Here is a 22,837-nt window from a genome sequence, read left to right on the forward strand (position 1 = left end):
AGTCATTATTTAAGCATAATATAACTACTAAGTTGACATAAACTTTAACCATGGAAATATTTCTGAAAGATTAAAAGCGTAATTTTGCACTTACAGCATTTGACAAACAGGTGCAAGACAGCAAGGATCTTGCTACTGAAGCATTGGGAAAGGTTCCTGAGATAGAGCGGCTGATAACTGAAGCTGAAAACAAGACCGATAGAGCTCGGCAGGCATTGGCAGGTGCTGTTCAGAATGCCCAGTATGCTAGAGATACAGCTCAGGAGGCTCAAAATAAATTTGCAGAGCAAGCATCACAGGTAAAATTCCTCAGTTTCACGTATTTAGGTGATGATAGATAGAGAATTCATATTCATTTTAATTGTGTCCCATGCTGTGCTACACTACACACATGAAATTAAACTTCTACTTTTTATATAGGAAGCTGACTCCATTAGAAAACGAGCTAATGATACAAAATCAGAGGCTGTAAGGCTACGTGATGAAGCAGATGCACTGTCTGGAAGAGTTGCTGTAACTGGCAACAATGTCAAATTATTTGAAGACACTGCAAGCAAAGTCCGAAACTTAACTGACGAGGTAAAAATAATTCCCCAACTGTAATACTGTAGCTAGGTCAAAATGTGCATTATAGCTGATAAATTGTAAACTGTTTTGAATTTAGTACCAGTTACCACGAAAAATGTATAAATGTTGCTGTATTACATATCTTTACTTTAAATGCTGTGAATTTCATCATATTGAAACAGTATAAATGATTTACAGTAACTAACTTTGTTCTGCTCTCTAGGCCAAAACGAAAGTTGGGCAAGCAAAAAGCAGTGCTGCGGAAGCTACAGATCAGATTCAGGCAGCATTAGCTGATGTTCAAGCAATCATAGAAGAACTTTCAAGGTTGCCTGATATAGGTAAATCAAATATCTAATAACATAATACTTACGATCTATGAAGTAGGTTGATTATTTTCTTGTGTAACATAGCTATTGAATTATAGAGTCTGCTTGTGTGTGTGTGTGTGTGTGTGTGTGTGTGTGTGATGCGAATTTTGGAAACAATTTTAAAATTCTGCACCTCTGGAACAATTCTAGATATTTTGTTCGTTTTTTTATTTGAAAGATAATTGCTTTGTGATTACGAAGAAATCGTCCATTTGGACTTATCTGTCAAAGTTCTTTTACTGTAGCACTCTGAACTCTTTTTTTATAATTTATGGGAAAAATACCAACCCATAAAATTTTGATTTTTTTTCTGTTGATTAGTACCACACAGTTCTACATTCCCTGAAACGGAGAGCTTCCACTTTTAGGTTGAACAGGTTTTATAAACAATTGAAAATTTTCCCATACATTAAACAAGTTTTATTACCACATTATCACATAACAGGCTCAAAAAATCAAAACCTAGCCCTATTTAACATAATTTTAGTTTTGAAAGATGAGTAAAACACTCATTTTTCAAGCATTTAAAATGGTTCCAAAATGTTTATGAAAGGTCCAAAGACTTAAAAGTTTCAATTTATACGACTTCTGTCCACTTTGTTTTGTACTGAAATTAGCCAATCAATGAACTAAAAATGTGTTCCACTGCTTCAGTATCTTCCTTTGATATAGTGTGACAATCTTCAAAACATTGTGAAGAGGAAGTGAGCACTGATGGCATTGTTGCTGTCCTTCAGCTGGAAACCTATATCCAGCAGCTGATCCATGTGGTAGCATAAAATTCACTACAATAACTGGTGTTTATAACCACTGTAATCCACCAGTTGCAGTCACACACAAATGCCACAAACATCCCCCTTCTCAGGTTGTGAATCTGAATATTATCCTGCTGTTTCTGAGGTGTTGGCTGAACAAACAAAATTTCTTCTTTCTTACTCTTAAAAGTGTATGCGATATGAGTTTGCCCATCACTTTGAGTCCAAAAATGTGTCTTCTGAATTTCTTTCACAGGAGTAGTTTGTTTGGACAATTCTTCTTTTTTCTACTCATGGAATTCTTCGATTTCTTCTTTGGACAAAAGAATGAGGACTGTGGATGTGTAAAATTTCACAACTCTCATAAAATCCTCAGCATTCTAAATCACAGCTTTATTTGCTCTGTAAAGATTATGTTTTGCAGCATGGTGCTTCAGCAGACCTACACCATCACACAGCCCCTTCCTGTGACCAGTAGCACTGTATACCCAGTCAGTTGGGACAATCGACTTACTCAATTCAAAGAGCTGGTAACAATTTTTAAAATAATGATGATCTTCTCTGCCCTTGTTTGCAGTTGAAGAATTTTGCACATTGCTAGCAAAGCATGTGCTGAGTCATGTCCCGTGTCATCACTTAAATAACTGCAACACTTGTGGTCTTGTTTTCAAAATATGTCACTCCTGTAAAACTTGAAACCTGTTTATTACTCCAATGATATCCTTGTACTTCTTGTGGGGGAATTACAGACTAGTTCTCAGCAAAATCACAGTGAAGCACTAAACATAGCTCTTCAGCCTGTACACATGACTTCTCTTCTGCAATGTGTTGTTGCAATTTCTTCAGATGCTGGTGTGTTATTGCTTTCACTGACCATTTACCAAGTTCATCAATGAAACTGTCACAGCCATCAGTCACCACATTCTTGAAACAAACAAGTCTCTCACTTTACATCACAGACTACTAATGACTTCACATGCCCAACCAAAGTGCCAGTGTCATGTGCTTCGGTAAGCTCTTCAAATTTACCACACGAGGTTCAAAATTTGCACTGTACACACATAAACAGACATTTCTAGGCAGGTGTGGAACTACCCACTCAAGTCATGGTGCATAAAATTTTGATCTTCCAGTATGTGAAGTTGTATAGTTGCGACTTTTTGACCTTCAACTATTACAGTTATAGTGTGTTTCTTGTTGGCACTCTGGTGATAACAGTTCCATTTATCTTCCAGATAAAATGACTGTACTATTTGAACTTGAGCTGATTCTACAGGATGACCATAATAGGGATCTGGTCTTCCAAAGACTCCTTTTACAGACCTCACATTTATTGATTTGTCTACCATGTACTTTGATACTGGTGGAATGTGGTTCAAAATTGTTTTCTTTGGAAATGTGTCTGGAATGATAGTTAAAACTTGCACCTTTTCACTGTAGGATGCACAGTATTCAACAACTGAATTGATATTTGTGATAAATTTCTGGCAAAAGGTGCAAGAGTGCTTTGGTTCATTTTCTTCTGAAGATGGAATTTCTATTCCGAAGAGTGTGGTCAGTTTTGCTGTAATGTATTCATCCATAGCTTTGGTAATTTCTCTGTGCTTTATTGATGCATAGAGCTTAGGACTCGATTTCACTGACCTACCTCTGAAGGTGACTGATTCAGAGTATTTAATTCTTCCACTATTGATGCAAAATTTGCAACATCTGCACCATGGGAGGCTTCACCTTGTTCAGATACTATCATTGTTGTTATTCTGTCAAGACATTTAGAAAACAAAAAGTTGTCACTGGAAACATCTTCACTTTGAAACAGAGTCTTCAAATGAGAACACTTATTCCCCAACCTGAACAAAGTCTGTTTTTTGCTTGTCTTATATATCACTCTTTTATGGATATGCAAATAGTCAGCACACTTCACTCTCCTGTGGCCCCAGTCAGAAGACATTTCAAGCAGTCCTTTTCACAAAACATGCTGCAACTGTGTCAACTGGCTAGTTCCTCACGAAAACACACAACTCAATGGATGGTCTCAGATTCCTTAGAAGCCTCTTCAGCGGACAAATTAGCACTGAACTACTACAATACAGAAACCTGCAATGGGTAACCATGACAAAGAAACTACAACAAAGTGTAAGAAATAACTGCAACATAGAAAGCAGTAAGAAATAATTGCAACAAAGACAATAGAAATAAACATTGTGAAAAAGAAATTTTAAAAAAACAACTTGAAAGTTAAAAAAATTGATTTTTTAAAATAAAACCTGTCCAAATTAAAAGTGGAAGCTGTCCTTTATAGAGAATATAATACTACATGGTACTAATCAACAGAAAAAATCCTTAATTTTCTGGATTGGCATTTTTGAAAAAAAAAAAAAATTTCTGTGAATTATAAAAAAAAATTCAAAAGCCGACAGCAAAAGAACATTGACAGATATGTTCAAACAAAGGATACCATTGTAATCATAAAGCAATTATCTTTCAAATAAAAAAACTCTAACAAAACCTAGAAATGTTACAGAGATAAAGCATTTTAAAAAATTTTCTGAAATTCGCATCTTCAAAATGGTGTTCGCAGTGTCATCTTTAGAGTCCTGTATCTTGGGGCAGAAATTTTATTGGAGAAAACAAAAAAATATGTGTTTCTTACTTACTCCTAAATTTTAACATACGCTAAATTCAGTAACATCTGAGACTATGAAGGGGTAACCCTGCTGCCTGAAATGATACGGATTATGCCTACAGATGATGTCATGAACCATATATCAATAATTAATTAGTTAGTGAGTTTCCTGTTTCATGGAGCATTTTGCACAATAAATCGTAATGATGTGGAATGAAGCATTTTTCATTCACATCACAAATTAAATTTTACATAGGGTTGTATGCTGAACATTTCTAAGTCCCTTTTTTTCCCTCCAAAAGGAGATCTAGAGGTGTTAGTTATTAATTACTACTCACCACTTTTTACACAGTTTTTGGAAATTACAACTCCTGTCTGTTAGTAATAGTATAAGCAATCAGTAGTGAATCTATATATGCATAAAACATTAATTTATGTCATTATGTAACTAATGACTAGCCTCACCATATGTGAACTTGTAATTCCTAACTTATTATGGGACGTAAATTAACTGAGAGTAACTGGATTCCAGCATACTTTCCTGAGTGATGTCTCAGAAAAGGAGGTACTGAGTGAGAAAACCCTTTTCTCTCTCAAATTTATCAGAGGATAAGTAGTGAAAGCTTAAAGGCTAAGATTTGGATGTCATTAATAATCGGGACAATAAGACATCATCATAAATAACAGAATTTTATATTTAACAATATGGAAAGGATAGATTGCTACTCACTACAAAGAGGAGGCACTGAGTGGCAGACAGGCACAATGAAAAAGAAATGTTTAAGCTATCATACAGAGTCCTTCTTCCAAAGTGAGAAGAAGTACTCTGATTGAGAGCTTAAACGTTTTAGCATTATTTTTTCATTGTGCTTGTCTGCAACACACCACCTCATCTATGTGGTGAGTAGCAATCTATATTTTCCATTTGTTGTGTTCCATCCTGAATGTTCCATTGTTAGATCATTATATTCTTTATACTATTTAAAATGTAAGGTTAAAATGATTATATATGTGCCTAAAAGGTCTCTTTTTGCTATGTATGAAGGTATAATACACACAGTGATGGAAAATGAAGCACACTAATTTAAACTATAACATCATTTAAGTAGTGCTATGCAAAACACATGATTTTTATCTGGACATCTTTTGAGTAGTGCAAGGATGTGAAGAGGACCATCAAGAACTACCTGTCCTGAACTTTCTTAAAAAAAAAAAAAGAAAGAAATGGGACCTATTCCGCTCTGGAGTGGTAGTATACAGTTAAAAAGTTTTTGTCTTAATTTGGACTGAAGCAGTAACCCAGAAGCCATCAAACTAACAATTGAGCATACTGTGACTGGTGTAGCTCTTCTTTGTAATGTATTTTTTGCAAGGAGTTTTTTTGCAAAATCATGTTTAAACAAAAAACTGTGGTTTGTAAAAAGGGGTAGAAACTCATCTAAACACAAGCAGCTGTTTGTAAAATAATAATTAGAACATGATTTATGCTCTGTTACTAAGCTTTTCTGTGGTTTCAATCATGAATTAACAGTCCAAAATGAAAGTACCTTCAAATAAATAAGATACGTTCAGAACTTGCAGAATAAAAGTCCAGTTACTGCAATATTGTGCAGAAGGTTATGCAAAAGACATCAGAGTTTGATGATAACATTTTTTTTGTTAAATGTTATTCCAGCTGTACCTTCTGGGATAAAAACACTGGAAAGCTTAATGACATAAATTATTAGAAGATTTGTGCAGATATGCTGATTAACACAGAATTGAAAGAAACAAAACTCATAAACTAATTTAAAACTCATATTCAATAAGGTTTGTTATCACATGAAAATAAAATCCTTTTGCATCAAGAAACTGCAGAGTAAGTAGCCAAATTTGTGAGCAACAGTACCACTTGAACTAGAAGTGAGACATAAAATGTAACCATTCATTGTACCACAAAGGTTAATATTCAGCTCAGATTCTTGATGTTGAAGATTGGATGTATCTCTTCACTGCATTTTATCTCCACCCGTAAGAAAGTCATCAGTTCGCCTTAATTTCAGGATTGTGCTTTGTAAATTGTTTAATGCATCACAAATGACATCACACTACGTTTTATAAAATCTGACCAAACTGAACTTCACTGACAGACTCCTTCAGCTGTTGGTGCCGTTTCTAACATTGTTTACAACAATCACGGCATGAGAACAGACATTGTTTAAAACAGTAATATCAGTATTTTACAGTGAAAAATTAATTCCTTTCCTATAAAAAGTTACAGAATTTGGATTTATAAATCATTATAATCACTTCAGAATAATAAACATGCCGAATTAAAATATTTACCATTGCAAAATATTCAAGATACCTTTTTATAATAACACTTAATTTACGGAAAATAATAACTTTTTAAATACATGTTTGATTTTGATGCTAACATAAATCATGGACATTTACATAAAGTTAAACAGTATTTACAAATACATTTTGATATCTAAATTTTCTGAGTTTGACTTTCAACTCGTGTTTGTTTGTCGGGCATACATTTGAATAGAAACTATGTTTCACAACAATTCAATCATAATTCATTATTATTATTATTATGCTGAAAGTAACCTTATTTCATGAATTTGATCAATTAATATCATAACAGTGTGTGCTCATTACAATTCGTCACTTAGCGTATACAGCGCAAAGTGGTATCATACGGTTCACGTGGCCAGAAATTGCAGTTTTCATTAAGAATTGACCATTTTTTTTCTTTTTCTTCAAGCAACAAGAAGCTAAATACAGTAACAGAGTTAACATTGTCTACATCTACATCTACATTTATACTCCGCAAGCCACCCAACGGTGTGTGGCGGAGGGCACTTTACGTGCCACTGTCATTACCTCCATTTCCTGTTCCAATCGCGTATGGTTCACGAGAAGAATGCCTACAAAAAAACTCCATGCATGCTCGAATCTCTCTAATTTTACATTTGTGATCTACTCGGGAGGTATAAGTAGGGGGAAGCAATATATTCGATACCTCATCCAGAAATGCACCCTCTCGAAACCTGGACAGCAAGCTACACCGCAATGCAGAGCGCCTCTCTTGCAGTCTGCCACTTGAGTTTGCTAAACATCTCCGTAACGCTATCACGCTTACCAAATAACCCTGTGACAAAACGTGCCGCTCTTCTTTGGATCTCCTCCGTCAACCCGACCTGGTACGGATCCCACACTGATGAGCAGTACTCAAGTATAGGTCGAACGAGTGTTCTGTAAGCCACCTCCTTTGTTGATGGACTACATTTTGTATGGACTCTCCCAATGAATCTCAACCTGGCACCCGCTTTACCAACAATTAATTTTATACGATCATTCCACTTCAAATCATTCCATACGCATACTCCCAGATATTTTACAGAAGTAACTGCTACCAGTGTTTGTTCTGCTATCATATAATCATACAATAAAGGATCCTTCTTTCTATGTATTTGCAATACATTAAATTTATCTATGTTAAGGGTCAGTTGCCACACCCTGCACCAAGTGCCTATCTGCTGCAGATCTTCCTGCATTTCGTTGCAATTTTCTAATGCTGCAACTTCTCTGTATACTACAGCGTCGTCCGCGAAAAGCCGCATAGAACTTCCGACACTATCTCCTAGGTCATTTATATATATTGTGAAAAGCAATGGTCCCATAACACTCCCCTGTGGCATGCCAGAGGTTACTTTAACGTCTGTAGACATCTCTCCATTGAGAACAACATGCTGTGTTCTGTTTGCTAAAATCTCTTCAATCCAGCCACACAGCTTGTCTGATATTTCTTAGGCTCTTACTTTGTTTATCAGGCAACAGTGCGGAACTGTGTCAAACGCCTTCCGGAAGTCAAGGAAAATGGCATCCATCTTGGAGCCTGTATCTAATATTTTCTGGGTCTCATGAACAAATAAAGCGAGTTGGGCCTCACACGATCGCTGTTTCCGGAATCCATGTTGATTCCCACAAAGTAGATTCTGGGTTTCCAGAAATGACATGATACGCGAGCAAAAAACATGTTCTAATGTTCTGCAACAGATCGATGTCAGAGATATAGGTCTATAGTTTTGCGCATCTGCTCGACAACCCTTCTTGAAGACTGAGACTACCTGTGCTCTTTTCCAATCATTTGGAACCTTCCGTTCCTCTAGAGACTTGGTACACAGCTGTTAGAAGGGGGGCGAGTTCCTTCGCATACTCTGTGTGGAATTGAATTGGTATCCCATCAGGTCCAGTGGACTTTCCTCTGTTGAGTGATTTCAGTTGCTTTTCTATTCCTTGGACACTTATTTCGATGTCAGCCATTTTTTCGTTTGTGCGAGGATTTAGAGAAGGAACTGCAGTGCGGTCTTCCTCTGTGAAACAGCTTTGGAAAAAGGTGTTTAGTATTTCAGCTTTACGCGTGTCATCCTCTGTTTCAATGCCATCATCATCCCAGAGTGTCTGGATATACTGTTTCAAGCCACTTACTGATTTAACGTAAGACCAGAACTTCCTAGGATTTTCTGTCAAGTTGGTACACAGAATTTTACTTTCGAATTCACTGAACGCTTTACGCATAGCCCTCCTTACGCTAACTTTGACATCGTTAAGCTTCTGTTTGTCTGAGAGGTTTTGGCTGCGTTTAAACTTGCAGTGAAGCTCTCTTTGCTTTTGCAGTAGTTTCCTAACTTTGTTGTTGAACCACGGTGGGTTTTTCCCGTCCTTCACAGTTTTACTTGGCATGTACCTATCTAAAATGCATTTTACGATTGGTAGTCTGAAATCTGCCTTCTATTACTCTTGCTAAACAGATAAACCTTCCTCTCTTTTTTTATATTCCTATTTACTTCCATACTCAGGGATGCTGCAATGGCCTTATGATCACTGATTCCCAGTTCTGTGCTTACAAAGTCGAAAAGTTAGGGGTCTGTTTTTTATCAGTAGGTCCAAGATGTTATCTCCACGAGTCAGTTCTCTGTTTAATTGCTCGAGGTAATTTTCAGATCGTGCACTCAGTGTAATGTCACCCGTCCTAAACATCTGAGTGTTCCAGTCTACATTGGTAAATTGAAATCCCCACCTAAGACTATAACATGCTGAGAAAATTTATGCAAGATGTATTCCAGATTTTCTCTCAGTTGTTCTGCCACTAATGTTGCTGAGTCGGGAGGTCAGTAAAAGGAGCCAATTATTAACCTAGCTCGGTTGTTGAGTGTAACCTCCACCCATAATAATTCACAGGAACTATCCACTTCTACTTCACTACAGGATAAACTACTACTACCATCGACAAACACGCCACCACTGGTTGCATGGTGTCTATCCTTTCTAAACACCATCTGTGCCTTTGTAAAAATTTCGGCAGAATTTATCACTGGTTTCAGCCAGCTTTCTGTACCTATAACAATTTCTGCTTCAGTGCTTTCTATCAGCGCTTGAAGTTCTGGTACTTTACCAACACAGCTTCGACAGTTTACAATTACAATACTGACTGCTGCTTGGTCCCCGTATGTCCTGACTTTGCCCCGCAACCTTTGAGGCTGTTGCCCTTTCTGTACTTGCTCGAGGCCATCTAACCTAAGAAACCACCCAGTCCACGCCACACAATCCCTGCTACCCGTGTAGCCACCTGCTGTGTGTAGTGGACTCCTGACCTATCCAGCGGAACCCGAAACCCCACCACCCTATGGCGCAAGTCGAGGAATCTGAAGCCCATACGGTTACAGAACCGTCTCAGCCTCTGATTCAGACCCTCCACTCAGCTCTGTACCAAAGGTCCGCAGTTAGTCCTGTCAACGATGCTGGAGATGGTGAGCTCTGCTTTCATCCTGCTAGTGAGACTGGCAGTCTTCACCAAATCAGATAGCCACCAGAAGCCAGAGAGGATTTCCTCTGATCCATAGCGACACACATCATTGGTGCCAACGTGAGCGACCACCTGCAGATGGGTGCACCCTGTACCCTTCATGGCATCCGGAAGGACCCTTTCCACATCTGAAATGACTCCACCTGGTATGCACACGGAGTGCACATTGGTTTTCTTCCCATCTCTTGCTGCCATATCCCTAAGGGGCCCCATTACATGCCTGATGTTGGAGCTCCCAACTACCAGTAAGCCCACCCTCTGCGACCGCCTGGATCTTGCAAACTGAGGGGCAACCTCTGGAACAGGACAAGCAGAGCCTGAAACCGGTTCATCAGACAAACTGGAGAGGCCTTCCGTTCAGTCCTCCGGAATGTCTTTCACCCCCTGCCACACCTCAAGACGACCTCCCACTCTACCACGGGTGAGGGGTCAGCCTCCATGTGGGCAGTATCCCGGGCAGCCACAGCCGTAGTCCGATCAGGGGATGTGTGGGATGAGCTGGCCGTCCCCGACAAACCCCCATCCGGACCCCCACAGTGATTCCCATTGGCAACAGCCTCAAGCTGTGTGACCGAAGCCAACACTGCCTGAAGCTGGGAGCGAAGGGATGCCAACTCAGCCTGCATCCGAACACAGCAGTCACAGTCCCTATCATGCTAAATACTGTTGTGCAAAGAACGTGTGAACTAATCTACAGAGAGCACAAACAATTCAACACAAAATTTAAATGGTTATTAAAATACAAGATTGCCTAGTAAATGCAGTAATGCTGCTACTTGCACACTGCTGACACACTGCTCGGCAGCAGAAGGAGACTACGCGATTTTTCACTATTCAGGTACTAAAACGCGATGCTACAACTGTCAAATACTATAATACACCCAAAATTTATGAATTAAACAATGCAAGTACCCAAAAACACGCAAAGAAATTAAGAATTAAGCTATGTAACAAATAAGTGAGCTAAGAGTATACGACTTGCTGCTGGCAGCTGCTTATCCAGCGGTGGCAGGGAGCACAGAAGACCTCTACTAAAGAAGGTGATCTTGGAATGAAGAGTCTGAGAAACTTTCAGTATATTATCCAGATTATTAACAACTGATGTTATTTTATTTGTGGCTGTAATTTTCACCAACTATAGTATATATTTTTCAGAATAAAATTGTCTATCCAGATTAGTAACAATTGAAATTATTTTATTTGTAGCTGTAGTTTTCACCAGCTACAGTATATATTTTTCAGAATAAAATTGTCAGTTGCAAATATATTTTTATTACACTTTTCCAGTTTTGACAAAAATAATTTGTCACCTCCAGAAGCCTACAAAATAAGAGTTGTTATAAATCTTCAGACCGTGGCTATACATTTATGAGCAGTATAAGAAATATATTACAGAAACTTACTTAAAGCTATGCGCAATTTTTTTTCAAGTGAATTGTATGTAACTATCTTCATATACCTAGATTATATTTTTCATATGCTCTGATATATGTTTCTTGCTGCTAGTCAACAGCTTGACCTATACGTAGATGTGATTCAGTTACTGTAAATTGTCAGTTTGTGTTTACAATAATCACAATATTTACATTTCTGGACATATCATGGCATTATGCTTCCGTGAAACCAATACTAGGTAAATTTTTGTAATATACTTCACATACATGAATACCCAAGGTTCAAAGATTTATAATATCCCGAATTTTGTAGGCTTCTGAAAATGCCAAATCAGTTTGTCCAAACTGGCAAAACATACTAAGATATATATTTGCAACTGATGACTGACTTTTATTATGAAAAGCAACTGAAATGTTTGAAGAAGGTCTAAGTATCATAATTTGTAATGGTTCTTTGTCATGTTTTCTTCTCATAGATGCAGCTGCATTGGATGACCTGGAAAGAAGACTTTCTGTTGCAGAAAATGAATTACGAAATGCTAATATAGAGGAAAGAATAGAAACACTCAAGTATTACAGACTGGAACAGGTATATTTCACAGTATTTGTAGATATGTTCACTTCATTGTCTTCCTCATTATCATGTGTGCCTTTATAAAATTATGCTTCATTAATCTGACCATTGTACTAGCATTAACACTAAAATAATTTATATCTTTCACTAGAACCAGTGGATTAAGAGCCATGAAGAAGAGCTAAGAAGACTGCAACAAGAAGTTGACAACATAGAAGCCATACAAGCTACTCTTCCAGAGGGATGTTGGAAACGGCTAGTGCTGGAACCTTGATTGCTTCATTCATATTAGTCTCCATGAAAAACTATGGCCTGTGAAAGCAGCATTACGTACTAAACCTGCCAGTCAAATGAAGATGGTGTGCAGTGGAATAATGGTGCTCTCATTATATTTGTATTTATTTGCAAAAAGTGACTGAAAAAGTGAAGGGATTGTTGAAATTTTCTTTAAAAGTGCAGCCTTATATTTTATCGAAGGATGGTGAGAAGAAATCATTTTTAAATATATTATTTTGTTGATCACTGCCTGTAACGTATTTAATGAAGTCATTATCTATAGTAAAAAGAACTGTTGTAATGATTACATGAAGCATGCTTGCTGCTAATATGAACAGTCATGTGAACATCAGTTTGTATAGATACTAAGATTTTGATAAGTGTTTAGGATCTAATGACTTTGTTTTATGGGGTTGGCTAATTATATGTTCTGCAATACTGAGAATTCTTTGCAGTAAGTATACCAAAGAAACAAAGTACATGTATTGTATTTTACCTACCTGAGGTCTTTGCTCTGTGAAATAGGCTGTTAATCCTCATAAGCTGGATCAAATATTGTGAAAACTAAGTCTGAGAAGTTATTTTCACATCTTGAAGTCCTAGGATGAATAACACAAAAATCTGTGAAGAGGAGAAGATCAAACGAGGCATATAATTTTTTCCAACATTATTACTTTTCCTCATTTAAATGTAAAACTAATCAGTTGTTCATAGCTGCAATTGTCTGCAGTGCAAACAACTACGTTGCTGTAAAATGGCTGTCATGTGTTATTTCCTCTTTTGTAGTTCCCTGACAGCCATCTTGCCATTAATCTGTTTGGCCTTCTAAAAACACATATGGCTTCAGTGTGCACTCTATAGGAATTTTAGTTTTTTCAAGACTTTTAAAGTTGTTTCTGAGAAACTACAAGGTATTTATGTGAATGAGAACATTAAGCTATGTCTCACTATTTCTAAGATGATATTCCGATGAGTTAACAGACTTTTTGTATTCTAATATCACTGGTTCAAATAATATGCTTGTGTAACATTATTAAATTTTGTCTATGTGTACTGGTGTTATCAAACATTCTAATTACTTACATAAATTTTATTTTGTGGGTAGACATTTTTTCAATTAGAAATGGAAAAAATTCAAGGAACCAGTTGAACAAATTCTGTGAAGAGTTATCTATAGCAACATTATGTTGCAGTGAATAAGAAATGTTGTGGGATCCAGCTTAAGAGTGAGCTCATATACATGCAACTAGAACTTTCAAGACAGAGGAAAAAGTACAAGTGAACAAGCAGTCTCCTTAATGAGACTGTAATAATGATTTTTTTTATATCTTCTCAGTTTCCCTCCCCAGTACAGTTTGTTACATGAGGTGGGAAAACCATATATAAGGCCAAAAACTTTTTTTACTTGAAATGTGCCATACTTGAGTAACTAGTATATTGTAATCTATTGAAGTAATTAAACTTAAGATGTTTGTATCTGATCTACTACAAGTACTTCATAGTATTAGCTTAAATGATACATGAGAATGCTGTGATGCATTTTGTACTTCATGAAGCATTTCTGAGTCCGTAAACATATGGTGAGCTACTATGAGCAAAATGTTTTATACCAAAGATGAATGAATGTTTACTATAATTGAGTTTCTATTTTTCCACATTGTACATATCTCTGAACATCTTCAATTTTGCTCACTGCCGCATTCTTACACCACATCTAATGAATCTCATCTATACTTGTTTTTATAGTTGTTTTTAGTACAAATGTAAATGTAACTTTACTTGAATAAAAAATAACATAATGTGACATGGCTCAGTTTTGTATGTTACTTTTTCATTTTCACAAATTACTGGGATGCAAATGCAATTTTATGGTCATATTTGAGACAAAGTGCTGGAAAGATATGCAATTACATGAAGACAATGAACAATGTAGTACATTGTTCACCATTATGCAACTTATAGTACAAGCTGCACATTGTCCTTGGCTTCATATCGTTTCTTTTGTTGCCTCAGTGCGTTCGTTTTACTCATCAGTAATGTGTTAGCCAAGAGTGATGAGCCTCTTTTTATTTGAATTTACTTTTCTTGCAGTTAACTGTGGAAATATAACACAAGCCTTTGTCAATGATCAGCGCAAGACTTGTTTGTGCTAGTTTTACCACATTTTAAAAGTACTTTTAGTTTGTTGCATGGATATTGATCCACAGCTGGAATATCTGTTTAGCAATATATAAAATAGAATAAAAACCAGTGTCGTCCAAAGTCCTGTGTCATTAATGTCTTTTCAGGAACCTCATTCTCAGCATAGCTGCTGCAGTTTAGAATCAAAGTTTAACATTTTGGGGATTACCATGACTCTCTTCCGGAGGAGTAAAAATGATTACTGCCACAGTTACATGTGTGCACTACAAACACTGCAGTGGCTTTAGTGTTTTATTTTTTTAAATGTGAATGATGGTAATCCTCAAGACTTTCCACGATAATTCATGAATACTAAGAATCTTGTATTCGAACTCTACATAAATAAGGCTTAGTGACAGCTTCAAAATGTACGTCTACATTTAGTTGTCAACAGTCTTTGTTTTATGGACTATATGTGTGGTTGACTGTGCTCCAAACTAGTTCAGCAACTATGTAGTAATGTCATTTGCAACTTTTAGTATCATTTAGGCTTTGTATAAACACAGGTCACTTTACTGGTTGTTAAATGCTAATGCGAATGAGTGTCAAGTCAATCTGTTCATCAACTCTTGTGTAAACAACCATGCAAATGAATAAAGATGCATCATGAATGCTAATGCGAATGAGTGTCAAGTCAATCTGTTCATCAACTCTTGTGTAAAAAACCATGCAAATGAGTAAAGATGCATTATGAATTCCGGAAAATACCTTAGTCAACTTCTTATTAAATTGTTAAATAAAATAATGATGCAGAGAGAGAGAGGTTATGAAACCCCAGACATGAAAATATTGTTCCCACAAAGCTCTAGTGTTGTGACTCGCCGACCTTTCAAAGTGCGGCCCGCAGTTATGCGCGTCCTCTACATGCGGCGCTGTCTGCCAGCCTTGCAGCAGCAGCGCCACCTAAGTGGCCAGACAGCCAGCGGCCGCTAGACTTGGACTCAATTATGATTTGACTGTTAAAGTGTACACATGTCTTACTCTGTTTACTTGATCTGTGACTTTCACGTATTGCATCTTCCTCGAAATATAGTTGTTCAACTTGAAGTTATTACAATTGACGATGAGGATGGGATTTTTCTTTTCCATCGTTGACCCACAAGTTTCCATGGCTACTTTAGAGCAACTATTGCAAGGTCTCATAAAACAGCAAATGCTTCTCACAAATGCGATTCGTGATTTCGTTGCAGCGTCAAATGTGGGGCGTCTCTCGTCGTTGTCTCTACCTACTTTTCCCCCTTACAGTGAGACGGCAGAAGACTGGTCTGATTATGAAAAACGTGTTTGACAGCACTTCTTGGCATTTCATGTCGCGGACGAACAAACATGTAAGTCTCTGTTCCTGTCATGGATTTCACCTAAAATGTATCGATTGTTATCGCAATTGGCTCCTTTGAAAGATCCTGCATCTTTGTCCTTTGCTGAAATGTGCTCACTTCTGTCCGTCTATTTTCAAAAGCAAACACATGTGGTAGCCTCTCATGTTGTCTTTTATCATTGTCAAAAACAACCAAATCAATCCTATCGCACTTGGGCTGCTGAACTTCATGGCCTCAGTAGAAAGTGTCAATTTGTTACTGAAGTTCACAAAGAATCCTACGCCGATTCCATGGTACGGGATGCTATTATCCGATCGGTGCCCGTCAAAGAAGTTAGGCAACATGCCCTTCAGTTGACCAATCCGACTCTAGATGAAGTCCTATCCATCGCTCAGTCTTTTGAAATTTCTTGTGCCGCTGGAGCGCAAATAGAGGCATGGGGCGACGTCGGGGAAATACAACCTCTGTGCGCTGTTGACGAAGCGTGTGGCGTGTCCCCGCTGGCCGACACGACCGCAGTACGCTCCCAAGCGCAGCCTCAGCCTAACCATAAACAAACCTCTAAGAAACTGCAGCAAAATCCACGGCAACTACCTTCATGTCCGTGGTGTTTTACGAAACATTCACGAGAAGATTGTCCACAACGTTGGGCAATGTGTCACAAATACAAGAAAAAAGGGTCATGTGTCATCTGTTTGCAAATCCGACCGCATACATGATGTTAATGAACATGACGCTGATTCTGATTCAGTGTTGTCTATCAATTGTACTTCTTCCCTTTCAGGGAAGTTATTCCTCACTGTCCAAATACTTGGTCGAGATGTTTGCATGCAGGTGGATACTGACTCTGCTGCCACTATCATCAATTCTCAGACATATCTTCAGTTGGGTTCTCCAATCCTGTCACCTGTCATTAGGCAATTATGGACTTACAATAAACAGAAGATTTCTCTCTTGGGACAATTTGATGCTGAGGTATCTCACAAATCTGTCGTTCGCACTGTTCCCATATTTGTGGTCGACCATAGTAACGTGGAGAATCTTTTTGGTTTCGATGCCTTTCGCGTTTTTGGGTTCTCCATAGATGACTCTGTCAATATCGTCTCTGATGCTATTCCTTATGCTCAATTGGATTCATTGTCGACGACATTTTTGTCCCTTTTTTCTCCTGGGTTAGGCCGTGCAAACGACTTTAAAGCTCATATCACGCTCAAACCCACTGCTCGGCCTAAGTTTTTTCAGGCTCGGCCCATTCCTGTGGCCCTTCGTGATCAGGTCAAACGGGAGCTGGAACATCTCACTGCTTCAGGGGTCTTGCTTCCTGTCACTTCTAGTGAGTGGTCCTCTCCTGTCGCTGTCGTTGCTAAGCCAAATGGTGATATTCGTCTCTGTGGCGATTTCAAAGCCACTGTAAATGCTCAATGCCTTATCGATACTTACCCTATGCCTCGACCTGAAGAATTGTTCACTAAACTTGCTGGAGGCCAGCTTCACCTGTCAGAAGCTGATGATCAACTTCCTCTTGACGCTGCTTCCCGGCAGTTTCTGGTCCTTAACACGCCTTTCGGCCTCTATCAATACCAATGATTGCCATTCGGGGTTGCCAGCGCCCCTGCTCTCTTTCAGCGATTCTTGGAACAATTATTGCTCACTGTACCTGGGTGTATAAATTACCAGGACGACATTGTTGTCACTGGCTCCACCACTGATGAACATCTTCAAAATCTCCGCACACTTTTTCATGTCTTACAGACTGCCGGTCTTAAGTGTAATCTTCAGAAATCAAAATTTTTTCAGGCATCTATCACGTCCTTGGGGTTTCAACTCTCTCGGGATGGTATTCGTCTGCTTCAACAAACTGTCGCTGCGATCGATGCCCTTCCTCCCCCTACATCTGTTAAGGAACTGCAGGCCTTCTTGGGGAAAACAGCATACTATCACAAGTTTTTACTGTCTGCTGCTTCCGTGGCTCAGCCGTTGCATCGCCTGTTGCATAAAAACGTGCCTTTTCACTGGTCCGCATCATGCGATGCGGCTTTCCATAAATTGAAGACTATACTGAAACAGGCCCCGTGCCCGGCTACTTATCGACCTGGCCAACATCTTGTTCTTGCCACAGACGCCTCTCAATACGGGGTTGGTGCAGTCCTTGCACACCGTTTTTCTGACAGTTCTGAACAACCCATTGCTTATGCCTCCAAAATGCTCACGGATGCCCAACAAAAGTATTCTCAAATTGAAAAAGAAGATTTGGCCATTATTTATGCTCTTCATAAGTTTGGTGTTTTTCTCTATGGATCCAAATTTCATCTTGTTACGGATCACAAACCACTTGTTTCCTTGTTTCATCCATCAACATCACTTCCCGACAAGGCTGCACACCGCCTCCAGCGTTGGGCTCTTTACTTGTCTCGTTTCAATTATGAGATTCATTTCCGGCCGACGGCTCAACATGCGAATGCTGATGCACTGTATCGCCTTCCCATGGGTCCTGATCTGGCATTCAGAAGGGCCGAACTTTTATGTTTCCACCTGGATGTTGCCGAGCAGCAGGTTGTGGACGGGTTCCCCATCACCGTGGACCGGCTGTTGGCTGCTACGGGTTCTGACCCTACCCTGTCCCGGGTTTTACGCTGTATTCAGAAGGGTTGGCCAGATCGTCCGTCCGCTAAGACTTCTGATTCGTTGCGGAACTACTACGCTTTGTGTTACCGCCTAACGGCTAGGGATGGTGTTATCCTCCTTTCCACCAAAAATGCTTTGCCACATGTTGTGGTACCTGCGTCTTTCCGTGCTTCGGTCTTGCGCCTCCTTCACCAAGGGCACTGGGGTGTCTCTCGAACAAAATCTCTGGTGCGCTGTCATGTGTACTGGCCCGGCATCGCCTCTGAAATCGCACACATGGTCGCTGCCTGCGGCCCTTGTACGTCGCAGGCCGCCGCCCTGAAGTCATCTTTGTCACCGTGGCCTTCGCCTGAGAAGCCCTGGGAGCGTATTCATACTGACTTCGCGGGACCTTTTTTAGGTTCTTATTGGCTTCTTGTTATTGACGCCTACTCTAACTTTCCTTTCATTGTCCATTGCACGTCGCCTACCATTGCGGCAACCACCAATGCTCTAGCTCGCATTTTCTCTTTGGAAGGCCTTCCCTCTACTCTTGTTACTGATAATGGTACGCATTTGCCTCTTCCGATTTTGCGGATTTTTGTGCCCGTCACAGCGCCATGCATGTCACGGCCCCTCCATTCCATCCACAGTCAAAGGGTGAGGCTGAATGACTGGTCCGCACATTTAAGGCTCAGATGAGAGAACTCCTGACTTCTTCTGCTGCTGATGATGCGCTTCGCCAATTTCTGGCTTCTTACCGTTTCACCCCCATGGGCGACTACAGCCCAGCTGAGCTCTTACATGGCCGACAGCCCCACATGCTACTTCATCTTCTGCGGCCTTCCACCTCACAGCCGCAGGTGCCTTCGCTTGGCCGGTTCACCGATGACGACCTTGTATGGGTACGGGGTATGGCAGGCGGCCAAAATGGAGTCCTGGCCGCATCTTACGACACCGTGGCTGACGTCTGTATGAAATCCAGACAGACAAGGGTGTTGCAGTGTGTCATTCGGACCAGATTCGCCCTTGTGTGCCGGCAACGCCTGTGCTGGATGCCGCTACACCACCTTCGGCTCTACCTGACGCTCGGGATACTGGAATCTCTCATTACTCACAACGCAGTCTTCTCACCATCATATCGGTGCCAGCACAAGAACTGACACCACCAGGAGATGTACCCATGCACTACTTGCCCCCTTCTCCTACGGACGCGGACACATCGCCCATGTCTCCTGTTATAAGAACCAGACTTGCCGCAATGGGCAGATTGGTGCACGGGGCCCCAGCAGATTTGACCCCCACATCTCCTCTCATCTTGACCCGTTATCATCGGGGATACTTCCGTCTGTACGGGAAGCCTCCTCCTTGAGACTTTACGGCCAGTCAAACAACACCTATGGACATTAGCAATCTACAGGCCACCTCCATCAAGACCTGTGCAAAAAATTCAAAGGGGAGAAAAATGTTGTGACTCGCCAATCTTTCAAAGTGCCGCCATGCAGTTACGCGCATCCTCTACATGCGGCGCTGTCTGCTAGCCATGCAGCAGCAGTGCCACCTAAGCAGCCAGCCAACCAGCGGCCGCTAGACTTGGATTCAGTTATGATTTGACTGTTAAAGTGTACACACTTCTTACTCTGTTTACTTGATCTGTGACTTTCATGTATTGCATCTTCCTTGAAATGTATTTGTTCAACTTGAAGTTATTACATCTAGCAAGAAGGCAAGTTCACAAAACAAAAAGACAAAACTGAGATGCCAGCATAAATGTTCCTAAAACGAGCTTTCATGGCTGATGAGAATAAGCACTCCAAGTACAAAAATACCTGTACAAGATTGGAAATGACAGCACCATCCTTTATCAAATTTTCAGAAAATGAGTGGCCATTAGGGTGTCCCAAGCCATAAGGGACATTATTTTTTTTCATAATCATATAAACTTACCCTCTATTTTTTCTGTTTGACCTTAATAATTCAAGTAATAAACATTTTTGTGATTTAATTATAACAACATTTGCCAATTCAATGTCAAACGTGAGACATGAAAATTTGTACAGAGCGAGCATGAAAGGATTCCAGAATTTAATGTTTTTTTGGTAAATGAAGTAACCAATATGCCCAAATCCTTTTTATTTAACATGCACATATATTGCTTATTTACTGTTCAACATGTAAAAAACATAATTCTTTAAATTTTTTGCTCAAAGTTTGCTTTCCACAGTTGGAATAAATATTCTGATGTTCTTGTATGCAACTAACAAAAGTTTCTTTTGTTCCTCCTCATCTGTGATTGAACCATGAAAGTCTTGCATCAACTCTACCACTCTTCCACCTGTATCATTCACTGCCAACAGCACTGAAACCTTCTGTCTCACTTCTTGAAACAAAGCATTATATGACCACATAGCAGGACATTTGTGGGGAAAGCTGGCATCAATTTTTAGATGATCAAACAGTTATTTGCTTCTGACTGAAATGAAGTTGTAGGTGCTTTTCTCTGAAATGAAAAGTCAATTAACAAAACTGTGATCTAAACAGAAAACTTAAGAAACAGTGTCTATATTTAGTTATTTATCTCACTATACAATGAACCACAAAGTTCTAGCTCAATGAGGTAACATTTGGTATGAATGATAATTTCTCTTTCTTTAAAATTTAAACAATTTTTATTTTACTTTATTCATCCACATCATCATCAAACAGTGACAAAACAGAAACTTCATCCAAAAAACACCATAAATGCTGGCTTATCTTCTGTAAAGCTCCTTTTGAGATGCTTTTATCAGCTTTTTTTGTAAGCCTTCATCAACTTCAAAAATCAAGTCTTGTTAGGGTACCTTTACTGACAAAATATGTTGGAGCCATGGCTTGACATAGGATCTCATCATGAACAGGCAAACTTTTAACAGCACTGTCTTATCCTTGCTCATAATTCTGAATTAAGCACAAAGTAATGATATTTTTTAGGCAACAAATACATTTCGCCATCCATTGAGCTTACCACATGGCACCTGGAAGTTGAATATTAAATTTTCTCTGCGTGTATGCACCAAAAAATATCACAGAAGGCTTTACCAACTCTCGATGGTCATCTCTTGTTATTTCTTTAGTCATTCAGCTGGGTAAAGCTCAAGCAGATCGTCACGTTTGGAAACAGCCAGATGCAATGCAAACTTTTCTTTATAACATTTTTTGAAGAACTGAATAGTGGAATTTGTTGTCACTTGATTGATTTTTACTTTGAACACGCTTTTTAATATCAATTCATAAACATGATGGTGGCAAGCAAAATGTCTCATTAAGTTTTACTTCAAGAAGCACACAGGCACCATTGGTATGACTTGTATTTGGCACCATAGTATCACAAAAAAGAATTTGCACTTTACCTTTGTGGATACAGTTTATGATTACACTTGAAAAAGCTTACACCTGTTCACATCCTGAAGAGCCTTCCAATCTTGGCACTGTTCTTTATTTTCATATGAAATAACTACCGGAAGACATTTATCTTTTGATTCTCAATCATGTAAGGCAGACAATAGTTTGCCATGGCAGTGAACAGTCACAGCATCTAGTACTTCGATTTGATAATTAGTTTTTATGGCTTCCACATGCTCTTTCCGTTTTCCTGTCAGAATTTGGTGAATCTAGGTCTTACCTATAGGAAATTAGTCAGTATTATATCAAAGTGCTTGAATGGCAGTATCAAGATTAAATACTGAATCTCTCATACTCATCTGACACCTATCTAGCACTGCAACTAACTTTGGAGTAATGAAATCTTTCTGCATAGCTGTTTTATTGGTTCTGGGTTGTGTGTTCTCAGTCAGAGTTGGAAAAACTTCTTTTAAATGCTTGTCAGTTTCAGCAGAATCAGATGATGAATCCTTTTGTAATGGTTTGTAAGATGATGGTTAAGAAGCTTTGTCTGTGGACAAAAAAGTTGCAGCTAGGAAGATTCCATCTTCATTTATTTTCATTAATTGAGGCACATTGGTGTGTGCAATGTCGAACAAATTATTGAAGTTGTTGACAAACTCGTATCAGTGATGCTCAAATAGGATTTGGTTTTTTTGTATCTCTCTCCAAACTTGATGTAGGTTCACAAGTTGTTTCAAAGAATTAGGCAACGATTTGGTAGGTATACACACCTTTTCCCAGAAGATAAGACATGCACAAATAATGAGTGAGATTTGCACTTTCATTGACAGTGAACTTTATTTAATGGATATTGTAAAAAAAAACTGCCAGAACTTGTCCATCAGTGGCAGTTTTAAACCTTTTATTTAATGTTTTATGCCATCTATTAA

At 39.0% G+C, this 22,837-nt stretch overlaps 1 protein-coding gene across 2 annotated transcripts in view; it reads left to right on the forward strand.

Annotated features, from left to right (window-relative positions):
• The window catches only part of LOC124796347 (laminin subunit gamma-1), a 1,176,638-nt gene extending 1,162,405 nt beyond the window's left edge, over nucleotides 1-14,233 (forward strand). For both annotated transcript variants that reach the window (XM_047260489.1, XM_047260490.1), the window contains 5 exons: nucleotides 97-299; nucleotides 421-579; nucleotides 791-908; nucleotides 12,047-12,159; nucleotides 12,296-14,233. In XM_047260489.1, the coding sequence (XP_047116445.1) occupies nucleotides 97-299; nucleotides 421-579; nucleotides 791-908; nucleotides 12,047-12,159; nucleotides 12,296-12,418 (716 nt within the window). In that variant the 3' untranslated portion in view covers nucleotides 12,419-14,233. The remainder of the gene's footprint in view (nucleotides 1-96; nucleotides 300-420; nucleotides 580-790; nucleotides 909-12,046; nucleotides 12,160-12,295) is intronic.
• The last annotated feature ends 8,604 nt before the right edge of the window (nucleotides 14,234-22,837 follow it).

This window comes from Schistocerca piceifrons, chromosome 4 (assembly GCF_021461385.2).
Source record: "Schistocerca piceifrons isolate TAMUIC-IGC-003096 chromosome 4, iqSchPice1.1, whole genome shotgun sequence".
NCBI classification, from domain to species: domain Eukaryota; kingdom Metazoa; phylum Arthropoda; class Insecta; order Orthoptera; family Acrididae; genus Schistocerca; species Schistocerca piceifrons.